This window comes from Sus scrofa, chromosome X, assembly GCF_054392235.1.
Source record: "Sus scrofa isolate SSC_HxYL_T2T_F1_AM1 chromosome X, Sscrofa_HxYL_maternal_Yorkshire_Landrace_v2.0, whole genome shotgun sequence".
Classification (NCBI taxonomy): Eukaryota; Metazoa; Chordata; class Mammalia; order Artiodactyla; family Suidae; genus Sus; species Sus scrofa.
Window position 1 is genome coordinate 97,198,427 of NC_139401.1, and position 15,057 is coordinate 97,213,483.

At 44.6% G+C, this 15,057-nt stretch overlaps 1 protein-coding gene across 1 annotated transcript; it reads right to left on the reverse strand.

Moving 5' to 3' along the window:
• Positions 1-781: 781 nt before the first annotated feature.
• On the reverse strand, positions 782-3,984 carry LOC100515519 (uncharacterized). The gene is made up of 3 exons (XM_003135290.4): positions 3,436-3,984; positions 1,961-2,168; positions 782-982 (listed from the first exon to the last, which is right to left on the reverse strand). Exons 1-2 carry the CDS (start codon positions 3,908-3,910, stop codon positions 1,963-1,965), a joined length of 681 nt encoding a protein of 226 aa, XP_003135338.2. The 5' UTR covers positions 3,911-3,984; the 3' UTR covers positions 782-982; positions 1,961-1,962.
• Positions 3,985-15,057: the final 11,073 nt, after the last annotated feature.

Below are 15,057 nucleotides of genomic sequence, written 5' to 3' on the forward strand. Positions count from 1 at the left end.
GCTCTAAAGCAGTGGTTCTCAAGCTTGAGTGTGCTGCAGTAGTACCCTTAAGACTACAAAACGCTGGAGTCCCCGTCGTGGCTCAGTGGTTAACGAATCCGACTAGGAACCATGAGGTTGTGGGTTCGATCCCTGCCCTTGCTCAGTGGGTTAAGGATCCGGCATTACCATGAGCTGTGGTATAGGTCGCAGATGCGGCTCAGATCTGGAGTTGCTGTGGCTGTGGTGTAGGCTGGCAGCTACAGCTCTGATTAGACCCCTAGCCTGGGAACCTCCATATGCCTCGAGTGAGGCCCTAAAAGACAAAAGACAAAAAAAAAAAAAAAAAAAAAATTGCGCTCATGTCATAGAATGGATTTTGGAGCAAACCATATTTTCCTATGCTTTTAGATGGCAAAAAGACAAAAAAAAAAAAAGATTGCAAAACCCTGATAGCTAGCAGCCTACCTTCAGTGGGTCTGGAGCAGGGTCTGAGAATTTGCATTTCGAGTGCCCAGGCAATGCTGCTGATGCTGTTAGCCCATGACAGGCCAAGAGCACCATCTGGTCTCCAGGCAAGCGAGGTCACCCATCGGTTTCTTTCCAATAGAATCTAGACCACCATTTCTATCAAATTCCTTATAACTTTATATTTTAATTTATCTGGGCCTTCAATAAGAGGATTTAAAACATACTTACCAAACAGTTGAAAGAAATTCCACAGTAAGGCGGGTCAAAATAAAACAAATACAAAGATAGATCTGAGTCAGCATTATCTATGTAAAAAAAAAACTACAGCCCATTCATTTCAAACAAGTTTTTATTTTCAATGTGAACAATGCTGTCAAATATATTTGTAAATGATAAGGGTAAAGTCAGGTGTCAGGTAATATCATTTGAACTTTGAAAAAAAATTAACATTTTGGGCTAATAAAAACTAAAACATCTGTAAAGGACAAATTCATGTTCCCTTCCGCTGTCCTTTTCTTTCTATGCCTTCCAACTGTAGGATGGAAAAAGAGTCAATTAATAATCATACACCAATAACATGCACCAGGGACTTTCTAAACATGAGTCAATACTATGTACATCTGTTATCTTACCAAGGAGAAAATGTTTTCTTCTTGTAACCCAGACCCTTGGATATCAGGGTGCACAAGCTCCAATCATTTCATTACATCAACCTTGTCTCACCTCTTGCTCACCACTATATATGCTTTTCTTTTGAGAGCTCACACTGCAATTTAAATGTCTTTCTACCTTTAAATTAGTCTTTCCACCTTAAAACCCTGTGTTCCTTACACAATCATAAATCCCTTATATTCTTAGACCTTCAGTTTCCCTTTCTGTAACATGGGAATGAGGCAGTATCGAACATTCACAGGTGTAAAGATTAAGAGAGAAAAAAAGATAAATGGATAGAGGAAAAATAAACTAAGACTTCATCACCCCTCAGTGATAACCAAACAATCTTCCTATGGCTAATTTTCTTTTCTTTCGAATAAAAAATCTGAATTGAACTACTAACTATGGATTAAATATGAAATGCAATCTTATTTGAAATCCTTAACTTTTACTACTTTGTAAGGAGTTACTTTCTCAAAGGCATTGTTATTACAAAAGACTACATTTCTGTGGCTGGGTGATGAAAGTACTGCTACTGCATAGCCTAGTCACTTTAGTTGCTTCTTCTGGTGACCATTTTCTAAAATAGTATCGGTCTCTATTTCCAGGTCTAATAAATTTTCCATCTGTAGCAGCCTCAAAGCTACAGGACAAAGGACTTGGAGCTGTGAACAAAATACATTTCATAACACAATGCCTTCCATGTAAACTAGGATACCTTATTAAACTGTTTTTCTAAAACTAAATTCCAACAAATTTTCTTACTTATTTTACAGGGGAAAAAAAAGCATAAACCTGTCAGTAACAGGTACATGTCAGGAATGGCTACTTAAAACTCAAGGCTATATAATAATACCTTTATTTTTCATGGCTGCCCTCTTTTGAGACCACATCCATTTCGAGTTCTTCTGGCTTTTCATTTTCATCCTCTTCCTCTTCATCATAATATTCGTCCAGATATTCATCCTCTTCAAAGACTGGTACAGACTTTGGGATCATAAGTCGCTGGAAAAAATATCCCAGTTTAAAAGCAGCAGCATCTGGTGCTTTGGCCCCAGGAAGACCTGGAGGAAAGAAATAATGGTAAAAAAAAAAAGATAGCTTGGGCATGTTCCTACTAGTTGATATATTTCCATGGCTTTCACATTACTGCTGCTTGATAGTTTTCGCAATAACATTTTCCCCCAATTTCCAGTAGACCTCATACCCCATGCTGCTGATTATTTCTGGCCCTTTGCAGAAAGGATCAGAATCATCTGATTCTGAGAGTAGTTTATATGTTATTATCAGAGCTTCTTTGGAAAATGTTCGTTTGACTTAAATTCTATGGTGAGGCTCATTCCTTCCTCCACCCCTGAACATTTTATTCTTACATCTTTCGAGTTCATCCTTTCCTTGGATCACTTTACCAAGACCCTTTCTATTTTTACAAACTGTCAACCCAAAGTGAGGTATGTCATTTGTTGGTCCCTTTTCCTTCAGGCTCTCCTTCAATTTCCTCCCAAGCCCCTTCCTGAACACCTACCTCCCACTGACATTTGCCTTCTGTGGGCTCATGAAGTGCAGTGAGGATGTCAGTTCTCCTATCAAACAGGCCGGTAGAAGGCAGCATACTTTTCCTCCCGATCATAAAGGTCTTTATAAAGTTAGGCTTCTACTTGTGCAAATCGTGCCTGAAGGTTTTGAGAGCTTTGACCTGCTGCTGAACCGCTAGAGGCAAATGCTGAGCCCTCTGGCCTTGGAGCCTAAGGCCCCAAGAGGGACAGAAAGGGCCTGAGGACTCGGCTGCCACTGGCCAGCCTCAGCCCTACTGGGTCCACAGGCCCCAGCCTCCCCAGCCTCAGAGGCATCAGCCAGGGCCTCGCTCTCCCAGACCTCAGCCTTTAACCCCCTTTCTCCTCCTACTCCTCGCCCTCCCCTCCCCCATTCTCACTGCCCCTCCCCCCACTCCTCACAGCTCCTCCCCCAACACCCCCCTCCCTTTCCCCTACGGGCCCCTCCCCCTCCTCCACGCCCCTCCCCCTTTTCCCCCGCCCTTACCCCTCTCCCCCGCCCCCCCTCCTCCCGCCCCCCCACCCCCTCGCTTCCAGGGAGGTAGCTGGTTCCCTCTCTTGGCTCCTTGGACTCCCCAACCCCCCTCCCACTCCCTGCAAACCTCACTTCCCAAGAGCTAGTCCCCTCTCCTGGCTCCTTGGGCTCCCAAGGGCAGAACCTGACCAAGGCATAGCTGTTATAATGGATACGGTGTAGAAGGGGACAGGGGCTGAAACCACACGGAGTGGGGAGCAGACGGCTCACAGATACCCGCTACGACTCCTGTGCCCTACTTACCAAGCTTCTCCACCTCCTCTTGGTCCACAAAATCCTCATCTTCCTCCTCGCTGTCGTCGTCTTCCTCCTCGCTGTCTTCCTCTTCCTCCTCTTCTTTGTCCTCCTCATCCTCCTCACCCTCCTCGTCTCTCCCCTCATCCTCATCTCCCTCCTCTCCCATCTCTCCCTCCTCTTCTTCATCCTCCTCCTCCTCCTCAATTTCCTCCTCCTCTTCTTCTGCCTCTTCCTCCTCTTCTACAGGCTGTACATCCCAGTACTCCTCAGCTATGTTCTGGGCGCCCTCCTGCTCATCCTCCTCATCCTCCCAGAAGGCTCCCACAACTGCCTCGAGATCCCTGTGGACTGCGCCCCTGCCAAACCTGGCTTGCCATTCTCCAGGCATGGCTCCTCCCCTGACTAATCCAGGGTCGTGGCCCATTGCACTACCTCTGCCCTGACTACCTGAGGCCGACCCTCGCCTCTCTCTGAAAGACATGGCAGGAGAAATACACCAGCCAGTGCCTCAGGCGGAAACAAGCGGTCTGCCCAATAGACCAAGCTGCCAAAGATGGCGACGGAGCTGACTGTTGGCACCAGGGCATGCTGGGAAGTCACGGGGGAAACTGAGAAAATGGCGCCTCACAGGATAACAGTCTGAAATGGTGCCCCTGGAGGCCTCGTGAAAGGAAGGGCGAGGGGCGGGGGATGCCCGAGGAGCAGCCAATCAAAATTGTGCCTGAGATGGCGGGGAAACAAGGCAGGAAAGAATCTGACGAGCAGGTGCTGGGAGGCGGAGCTAGGAAGGGTCAGCGGAGAATTGCTTCCCCCAACTACAAGCTCTAAGCTCATTTGCTGAAAAACGATGATTGACATGCCCACGCTTCAATGAATTTTCAAGACCCTCGGCTTCTAGTGGTTTAGGACCTTCTTCCCTTTCTTTCTCGGACCTTAGAGTCCTGGATTACTCTTTAAGCCCACACATGTCCTTTGAATTTTACCATTACCAAAACTAAAGTGTTCCAATATAGAGGCACGCTGCTGCCCAGCACAGCACAGTAGGTAAAGGATCTTGCATTTCCACAACTGTGGTGAAGGTTGCACCTGTGGTTGGAGCTGATCCCTTGCCCAGGAACTCCATATGCCACGTGGTGGCAAAAAAAAAAAAAAAAAAAAAAAAAAAAAAGCATGCTTCCTAGAATGATTTCTGAACCAACAGTCCAAGACTTGGTTGCGTTCAACCCCAAGATATCAAGTGCAAACAATTCTTAAAATTATGAAGAAATCAATAGCTATTTTACACTGATTCCAGTTACCATTGTTACTGGGCAAAAATCACCAAAAGAATTCCTGATGAATCCTCTCCCTTCAGACATACTCCTCATTATCCCCATTATGTAGAAACAACTCATATTTCTGCATGATAACCAGGGTCAGCTTGCCCCACCAATATGTAAAACTCCTTTCTTTGCCAGCTGATCCACTGCTTTGAGGAGACTGAAGGGACCAGATGGTAGTTATAGCTTCAGGTTTGGTAGAATCCTGTATCCCTTACCAGAAACAGTCTCTCTGGGGACCCAGAACTCTTAATATGGCAAATCCTAAAGTTTCAGGGATGGGAAGCACACATTCTACAAATATGCTACAGAGAATGGTGGTGAGAAGAACTCTTATAGCCACTCTAGAAAGAAAGGATGGACCCCATTTCCCCAACTAAAATTTGCTTCAGATGATAAGACTGCTGACATTAAACATACACATACTAAGAAGGTTTATACCTTACATAATAAGACTTTATGGGATGTCTCTCAAACTGGTCTGAAAATAGCGTGCAAGAGTGGGAAAGGAGACTGCCTCCAGGTTTTTGTTTTGTTTAGAAGGTGGGGCCAGAGTGAGGATTCTGATGCAAAGGTAGGGGCTTCCATGGTTTGACTCTCCTGCTAGCTTTCCAAGAAGACGTACCTGGGATTTCTTGTCAGCTTGCCCAGATGATGGGTGGAGAGGAAGAGGGATGGCAGAGGCCTAAAAATCCTTAGCAGTCAAACATAATAAAGTGGACTCAATGGAATCAGAGTCATTTTTACAGGAGCCAATCTTATTTTCACTCCTTGGATCCCAGATTCACATACACTAGATTTGGGGACATAGCATCAAATATCAGTTTTTGATTCAGTGTACATACCAGATCCCAAAGGAATATGCCCCAACTATGCAGAGTGTTGTACCTGAACCAGCTGAGCTGCCCCACCTGGTGAAATTAAGCCAAACACAAAGGAGATGTTGTTGATTATATACTCCTCACTCTTGAGCCTGAATGTGCCCTATGGTCAGTCTGTTATCCATTATAATATTTCAAGGAAGTTTAGACTTATCTCCTTATCTCGTAGAGCTTGTGCCATCTCACTGGCTGTGATAGCTGAAGTTAGTCTTCTTTTTTTTTTTTTTTTTTTTTTTTGGTCTTTTGTCTTTGTTGTTGTTGTTGTTGTTGTTGCTATTTCTTGGGCCGCTTCCGCGGCATATGGAGGTTCCCAGGCTAGGGGTCTAATCGGAGCTGTAGCTGCCAGCCTACGCCAGAGCCACAGCAACGCGGGATCCGAGCCGCATCTGCAACCTACACCACAGCTCACGGCAACGCCGGATCATTAACCCGCTGAGCAAGTGCAGGGACCGAACCCGCAACCTCATGGTTCCTAGTCGGATTCGTTAACCACTGCGCCACGACGGGAACTCCTGAAGTTAGTCTTCTAATCACTGCCTCTAGGGCATGGACACTGATACCCAGGGTATGGGACCAGGAGTAAATGTATCCCCAGGTAGAAGAATCCCTTTGCCTGGTGTCCCAACAAGTGGTCCAAGGGATAGTTTCACTTCCAATAATTACATGGGACAGTACATGAATTAAAACATGAATTAAAATCCATGCAGCAACATGGATTGAACTAGAGAATCTCATACTGAGTGAAATGAGCCAGAAAGACAAAGACAAATACCATATATATCACTTAAAACTGGAATCTAATATCCAGCACAAATGAACATCTCCTCAGAAAAGAAAATCATGGACTTGGAGAAAAGACTTGTGGTTGCCTGATGGGAGGGGGAGGGAGTGGGAGGGATCGGGAGCTTGGGGTTATCAGACACAACTTAGACTAGATTTACAAGGAGATCCTGCTGAATAGCATTGAGAACTTTGTATAGATACTCATGTTGCAACAGAACAAAGGGCGGGGGAAAAAAAGTAATTGTAATGTATACATGTAAGGATAACTTAACCCCCTTGCTGTACAGTGGGAAAATTAAAAAGTTATATATAAAAAAAATCATCCCTATTCCCAAAGGAAAGATATGTGGTGGTCTTCTCTCCAACACATACAAGTATAAAACCCAAAGGGGCTTCTTAACACTTGATTTGGATCATCTTTATATTGGCTTGGTAAAGCCACACGGGCAGTGTTGCTTAATAAATGCCCCTTCAATATCCATACATGCCTTAGTGGCCACGGGTGCATCAGGTGAACTGTGTAGATTTGATCAGTAATGCTGAAACAAGGTTGTCTTTGTCAGAGCGTTTATATGCGGGGATTCAAGTTTGAGAGCCATGGCCATGGAAGATTTCTGTTCCCATAGCATGTGGATGGAATGACAAGCCTCATATGATTCAAGCAGCTGTTGCTGCCACTTGACTCAAGTGGACCATGGGGATATTTCCAAGCTGTGGTGCTAGACATAAAGCCTATCCCTGTCCCTGCACCTGCCAGGGTATAAGGAGCTCCAGTCCAGATACTGGGACTGTTGCTTTCCCCCAGATACTGAAGTTGTTGTTTTCCTTTCATGGCCAGATAGACTGTTTGTCATAATTAAGGAGTCAGTAGCTTTCCATTGGCCCAGCCATTTTCCATCTACACCCAGACCTACCCAGATGTGCCGTGAGTTACATGGGCTGTGGCACGATGGTAGAATTTTCGACGGTCCGCAATATCCTCTATTGCTGCCTTAGTGGGCCACCACAAGGGTAATCTAGGTTTCAAGAATTCCAGCAACAAACATCATTATCCTTGTGATCTGTGACCCTCAATGTCCAATGACTGAAGCCAAGTGATAGGAGAAGCAATAAGTTGGAGTCACTGTCACCTTGTCATATGACTAAGGTCTGGGAAGAAAAAAAGAGGGATGGTTGGGAATTGTTGGTGTGGAATCACTAATATGGAGAACTGGCCTCCCTGTCCTGACATTCCCCAAGCAACCACTCCCTTTAGAAAGGGAATATTCTCTTGCTGGGAATAGTCTCATTTAGTGACCGTATAGTCTGAGTGTGATGTCTAGTCTGGCAATGATTCTGGCAACATGGCCCATCCAGCAATCTTTTATAGTCAAAGCTTTGAAAATCCACTCTACCTCCTGATGATGCCAGCATCCAGGGCATGAAAAGTGGCATGGAATATCCCTTTTTTAATTTTTATTTTTATTTTATGGCCGCACCCTCAGCATATGGAAGTTCCCAGGCCAGGGATTAAATCCAAGCCACAGCTGTGATCTAGGCCACAGCTACGGCAATGCTGGATCCTTTAACCCACTATACTGGGTTGGGGATCGAACCCGAACCTCTGCTGCCACCTGAGCCACTGCAGTCAGATTTTTTTTTTTTTTTTTGTCTTTTTGCCATTTCTTGGGTCGCTCCCGTGGCATATGGAGGTTCCCAGGCTAGGGGTTGAATCGGAGCTGTAGCCACCGGCCTACGCCACAGCCACAGCAACTGGGGATCCGAGCCACATCCCAGACCTACACCACAGCTCACGGCAATGCCGGATCCTTAACCCACTGAGCGAGGCCAGGGATCGAACCTGCAACCTCATGGTTCCTAGTCAGATTTGTTAACTACTGTGCCATGACAGGAACTCCTGCAGTCAGATTTTTAACCTAATGTGCCAGGGCCAGAAATCCTGGAATACCCCTTAAATATCATGCCCATCAGTGAATTGTTGAGTCTCCTTCACCATGAATGGCTTGCATTGAAAGACTATAAGCAGACAAAAATGTGGCAGAACTTAGACTCCTGTGTTACCATGGTGTGGCCAGAATCGGCTACTCACAGTGGAATGGCAATTTCATAGCCAGAATAAATTGCAATGGCTATTAGACACCGGAAGTAGCCACGAGATGGCAGCAGAGGATGAAAGTAGTCTCTTTGCCAGGCATGGGCAGAAAACTCCAAGTTATTTCACCTACTGGCAGGTAACACAGATAGAGGCCTTTCGAGCTCATTCAATTCTGGTGGCAGAGCTACTTACCCAGTCTGATAATAAACCATCCCCCATAAACTCAGACAGCTAGGCTGTTAACCATAGCTCAAGAGTCAGTGAAAATACAGCATGCCTGCTGCTTAGGAGCATTTTCTAGGGCAAGGATGGCAGCTTTGAATTAAGCCCATGGTGCTGACTGGTCCCCACTACAGTGGATCCTGTTTGGTTGCCATTGGGGCTGAATGACTGCTGATGCCCAGTGACATTGTTAGCTTTTATTTTGGCCAAGACACCTGTAAGCCAAGGCCAAACATCCTTGGGGACCTCTTGCAGGTGTGGTCACAAGGTAGCTAAGACTTCCCTTGTGATTGAACAAACAGGAGAAATGGCCACTAAAGAGGTAGCCACAACCCTTCCATATAAACAAGACACAGCTATAGGACCGGACTTGCCTTTCAAATACAATTTTTCCATTTAATAAGAAGAGATTGCTGTACCTTTACAAACTTGTTTGTATCCAAGTAGGAAAAAAACTCAAGATAGGGATGTCTAGGAGTTCCCATTGTGATTCAGTGGGTTAAGAACCCAGCATAGGGTCTACGAGGATGCAAAGTTTGATCCCTGGCCTGGCTCAATGAGTTAAGGATCTGGCATTGCCACAAGCTGTGGCCATAGGTCGCAGATGAGGCTTGGATCTGGTGTTGCTGGGGCTGTGGTGTAGGCCTGCAGCTGCAGCCCCAGTTTGACCCCTAGCCTGGGAACTTCCACATGCCGAGGGTGCAGCCCTAAAAAGAAAAAAAATAAGATACAGATGTCTGGATGTAAGTTTACCTGGAAGTCCTGATTAAGGCTCTCATTCTCCACAAAGGTCCAATAGAAGGCTAGTAGCTGTTGCTAAAATAGGGTACAGTGGATGTCCCTGTCAAGGAGGCATTGAGTTCAGGACTCCAAAAGGCACTTCCAGATGGAGGTGGTCTACCTTGCTAGAAGTTCAAATCAGCATAGTTATCAGCAGCAGACACCTACAGTTCAAGGGGACCCTTGAGGTTTTACAGACACCAAATGCGGGGCTGCTGAGATAGCCTATTGCATGACCCTAGCTGCCCAATAATCCTGTACCCAGCTAAATTTGCTAGATTGTCTGTTCAACATTACAACTAGGGTAGAACCAACTGTCTAGGCGAGCTATATTGTCTCCAATGCCCAAAGAGTCAAATTAAGTGCTGGGCTTTTTTTTACATAGTAGTGAGCCATAAGGTGAGTGGCTCTTCCCTCCCTGTCTTAGAGATTTGTCTTTGATACTCAGCCCACATGGATCCCAAGAATTTGACTTGAATGGCTGGTCCCTCTATCAGGATTAATGAGCCACCCCTTGGCTTCCATGCAAGTCAACAAACAACCATCGCCAGCTGTCCTTTATTGGGTCCTACCATCAAGATATTATCCATGGAGTGGAACCCAAGTCTTGCAAGAATGGAGAGGGGCTTGTTCCATAGATCAGTCCACCCATTGGTGGCAAATAGCAGGAAAATGTGAGTCCCTCAGGTACGACACAGTCATTGTGCATTTAAGCACAAGATCTGAAAAAGCCTGAGCTACAGGGGTAACAGCTTAATTCAGATCTCATTAGCCTTTTTCACTGGACTCAATGCTATAGTCTTGAGATATAGATGCTTTCAATACCCCACTACCTTTAAGTCCTTCATCAAGGTTTTGATTACTCCCCCCGACCGCCTGGAATTGTATATTGTTTCTGCAGTATAATATGGGGAAAAACTGAAAGTGTATTGGTGGTTTTGGTGTGATTTTCCTACAATCACAACTCTACAAGAGGCTCTTGACACTTAGCAGAGTCTCCCCTTGGATCTTAGGAGCACTCACACTTCATGCATGTAAATCATTAATAGCAACTATACATGAGGCAGTAAGAGTAATAGGAGCTGTGCATAAAAAGAGTCCAGGAGTTCCCGTCGTGGCGCAGTGGTTAACGAATCCGACTAGGAACCATGAGGTTGCGGGTTCGATCCCTGGCCTTGCTCAGTGGGTTAAGGATCCGGCGTTGCCGTGAGCTGTGGTGTAGGTTGCAGACGTGGCTCAGATCCCACATTGCTGTGGCTCTGGCGTAGGCCGGTGGCTACAGCTCCAATTCAACCCCTAGCCTGGGAACCTCCATATGCCGCGGGAGCGGCCCAAGAAATAGCAGCAACAACAACAGCAACAAAAAAGACAAAAGACAAAAAAAAGAAAAAAAAAAGAGTCCAAAAGGTCCCACCTAGATGGTTACAATTAATTCACTTGCCAATTTCACTTCACTTCCAAATCCAGCTCTTGCCCCTCAAAGGAACTGGTGAGACAGTTCCTTGAACAGTGGTTTCCAAGCAAGCCTGAGAAAGTTTTATCTCCTGTCTTTATTGTCTGCCCCATTGCACCCTTGCTGGGGTATACGGACTTACTCCTAGTCCCCCTTCTTCAGATCAGGATACAGGGGCCCAGGGTAAGGCATCACATGTGCTTATAATTCATTCATTCTATGGTAGCCAACTGATCTCTTTTTAATACAGAGGGAGATCGATCTTCATGGCTCTAGAGAAATACTTGCAATTTCAGCTGGGTAGACAGCTTCTTTTTTGCCTTTTTTTCTGTTTTCTTTCTGGCTGTGCCTGTGGCATGCAGAAGTTCCCGGGCCGGGGATCAAACCCAGACCACATCAGTAACCAGAGCCACAGAAGTGACAATGCCAGATCCTTAACCTGCTGAGCCACCAAGGAATTTCCTGGGTAGGCAGCTTCTTGTTTGTGATCCTTACCTCTCCCTGCCTAGCTCCTATCTGGACCAAGTTGATTCAGTGCTCAACTTATTACTCTCTTTCTTTGATAACTCCCTCTTTTTTTTAAATTTTGGCTTCATAGGGCCGCACTTGCAGCATACGGAGGTTCCCAGGCTAGGGGTCCAATCGGAGCCACAGCTGCCAGCCTATGCCACAGCCACAGCAATGCCAGATCCAAGCGGTGTCTGTGACCTACATCACAGCTCATGGCAACGCCAGATCCTTAACCCACTGAGTGAGGCTGGGGCTCGAACGTGTCCTCATGGATACTAGTTGGGTTTGTTACCACTGAGCCACGATGGGAACTCCTCCATACAGATCTAGAGATTGAAACCAAACCAAATCCCAATCCCAGTAGGTTTTCTGTGTGAGTACATGTGAAAAGTGGTAAACTGACTTGAAATGTGTCAGTAGCCTTATACAAGACAGATTTCTGTGATAATGGAAATGTTCTCTATCAGTGCTGCCCATTACAGTAGTCTCCATGTGGCTATTATTAAACACTAGAAATATGGCTACAGTGACTGAGAAACTAAATTTTTTTTGTCTTTTTAGGGCCGCACCTGTGGCATATGGAGGTTCCCAGGCTAGGGGTGTAATCGGAGCTGTTGCTGCTGGCCTACACCACAGCCATAGCAATGCCAGATCCAAGCCACGTATACAACCTACACCACAGCTCACAGCAATACCAGATCCTTAACCCACTGATCAAGGCCAGGGATTGAACCCGCAAGCACATGGTTCCTAGTTGGATTCATTTCAGCTGCACCAGGACAGGAACTCTATGAAACTAAATTTTTAATTAGTTACAATTTGAATTTAAGTAGCTGCTTGTGGCTAGTCCCACCATACTGGACAGTGTGCAGCTGTAGGAAATGCAGAAAGTAAACATGGTGGCTTAGCAAGTTAAGGATCTGGCGTTGTCACTGTTGCAACTTGGGCCACTGCTGTGGCACAGGTTCCAGCCTTGGCCTAGGAACTTCCACATGCCATGGGTGCAGCCAAATAAAAATGAAGAACACAAGTAATCTTGAAATAGGAGGATATAAGTTGTCACCCTTCCAACTTATTATGAAATTATAGGAATTAAGGCATGAGGTACTGACTGGTCAAGGAGAGACTAATAAACCAATGGAATAGTACAGAGAATATGGAACCAGTATATATACATACATAATATATATGTATGTATATATACTGGTTCATCACACAGAGCATAAAATATGTGTGTGTGCATATACATCCATGTGAAGTCACATGATTTATAACAAACATGACACAAAACCATTGTGGGAACTTCCATATGCCACAGGTGCGGCCCTAAAAGACACTAACATTTTTAAAAATTAAAAAAAAAAAAAACAGATCAGGTTGGGGAAATCAGATGTCTTTATGATAGTGAAACTTCCAATCATTATGAAAAGTCCCAATCCCAGTTAGTAGCTAAACTGTGTATAATGAATGCTGCATAATTCAGTCCTAATGAAAAGCTTGAACGTACAACCACCTCATTATATTGCATTCCCGGAAAACAGAAATAGCTAGAGAATAAGCCTGAGTATCTAACTACTACTGCTCCTTTTCTGAATTCAGTTTGGCTCCAGGTTTAATTCTAGTCTATCCTGTGCATTTCATCATGTTCTTGAGAACTATAGATTCCTTGAGTCGAGATTCTATACTTACAACCCTTGCCTAAGGACTTAGTAGAAGTTCCCACTGAGAGATGGGATATTGTCTTATTCACTGACAAATTTGTCCAGTTTTGTCTTATATTGCAACAGGGACTTTACAGGAACTCACCTGTAGCACAGTAGGTTAAGGATCCAGCATTGTCACTGCAGTGGCTTGGGTTGCTGCTAGGCTCTGGGTTCAATCCCTGGCCCAGGAACCTCCACAGGCCGCAAATGCGCCCCCCACCAAAAAAAAGGACTTATTGTATAGATGTGATTAAGTTAACAATCTTGAGTGGCGAGATCTTGAAATATCTGGTTGACTCAGCATAATCAGAAGTGTCCTTGTAAGAGAGAAGGCAGAGTGCAGATGGAAATAGAGATTCAAAGGTGCATTCCAGATGGCTTGAAAGATGGAAGAAGAGACCACAAGCAAAGAAAGGTGAAATATACAGCTCTAGGAGCTGAAAAAGACAAGGAAATAGACTCTTCTAGAGGGTCTGGAGGAATGTAGCCTCTGCCAACACCTTGCTTTCATCCTGGAGAACCCATTTCAGACCTCTGACCTGCTGAACTGTAAGACAATAAACATCTGTTGTTTTATTTTTATTTGTTTTATTTTCATGGCCATGCTCATGTCATATGGAAGTTCCCAGGCCAGGAGTTGAGTCTGGACCACAGCTGAGACATTTGCCACAGCTGCAGCAACACTGGATCCCTTAACCCACTGTGCAGAGACAGGGATTGAACCTGCGCCTCCGCAGCCACCGCAGCTGCTGCAGTCGGATTCTTAACTCACTTTTCCACAGCGGGAACTCCAAAATCTGTTGCTTTAAACCACTAAATTTTTGGTAATTTGTTTTGCAGCAATAGGATGTTAATAGGTCCTGGTTTCTCCATCATACGTGGAAACAGAAGGAAGTTAATAGTCATTCTATGTAAACTAAAATGAAGACGTGGGAACAATTTTCAATTCATTAAATGAGATCAGCGTTACCCTGGAATTAAAAAAAAAAGGCATGAAATGAAAATTATAGCCCGAATGCCTCATTAATTTAAACATACTTTAGTAGATTAAACCAGCAATATATAGCAAGTATAATATGCTATGATCAAGCAGACCTCATCCCAGGAATAGAGGTATGGTTTAGTTGCTTCATTTCCTCCAGATACATGTCTCCATGTGGCTCTCCCTATAAGCACAGCCTCTCAGTAAACAAGACATAAAATCAAAAAAACGGGTTAGCAGTGACTTGCCTGCGTCACAGAGCAGAGTCAGGAATGTGGAACTGAGAGATTTAAATATACTTTATACCAACTGCTTACTAAAACATATTTCCTACAAAGGAAATGATAAGTACTCTGCCTTTCTTTTGAAACATAATTAATGAACAGGAAAAAAGCTGTCGCATCAACAAAACTCATAATCAGAATTCAACCACTGAGACGAGAAGTTTTATTTATTATAGGGTTTAACCAGTGATGTAATGAGTTAAAAGATTTCCTTGGGCATAGTAATTACAAAGTGGTGTTGAGACACCTAGGAGATGTGCAAATGATTCATTGGAGTCCAGGGAAAAGATGTATGAATATTTTCATCATATTCATTGTCTCTCACAATTTATTTGCTTCAAAATTTGTGCATTCATAATTTACCCTCTCCAAATCTCCTCAATATAGGTAGACATATTATAAATATTCATCTTTAAGCAATACTGCAAAAGTATTTCTTGGAGAGAGGGTCTTAGTCAAAAGGTTTACAAACTTTTTCTCTACAGAATCCAAGATCACAGAGCCCTCACACTATGGAGTGTCATCTGAGGACACAGAAACTAGGGAGGAAACGGATTAACTAGAGACTCAGCCTCTTCAGTCTGTGTTCAGCGGTGGCTGCCAGCCACCCCCAACA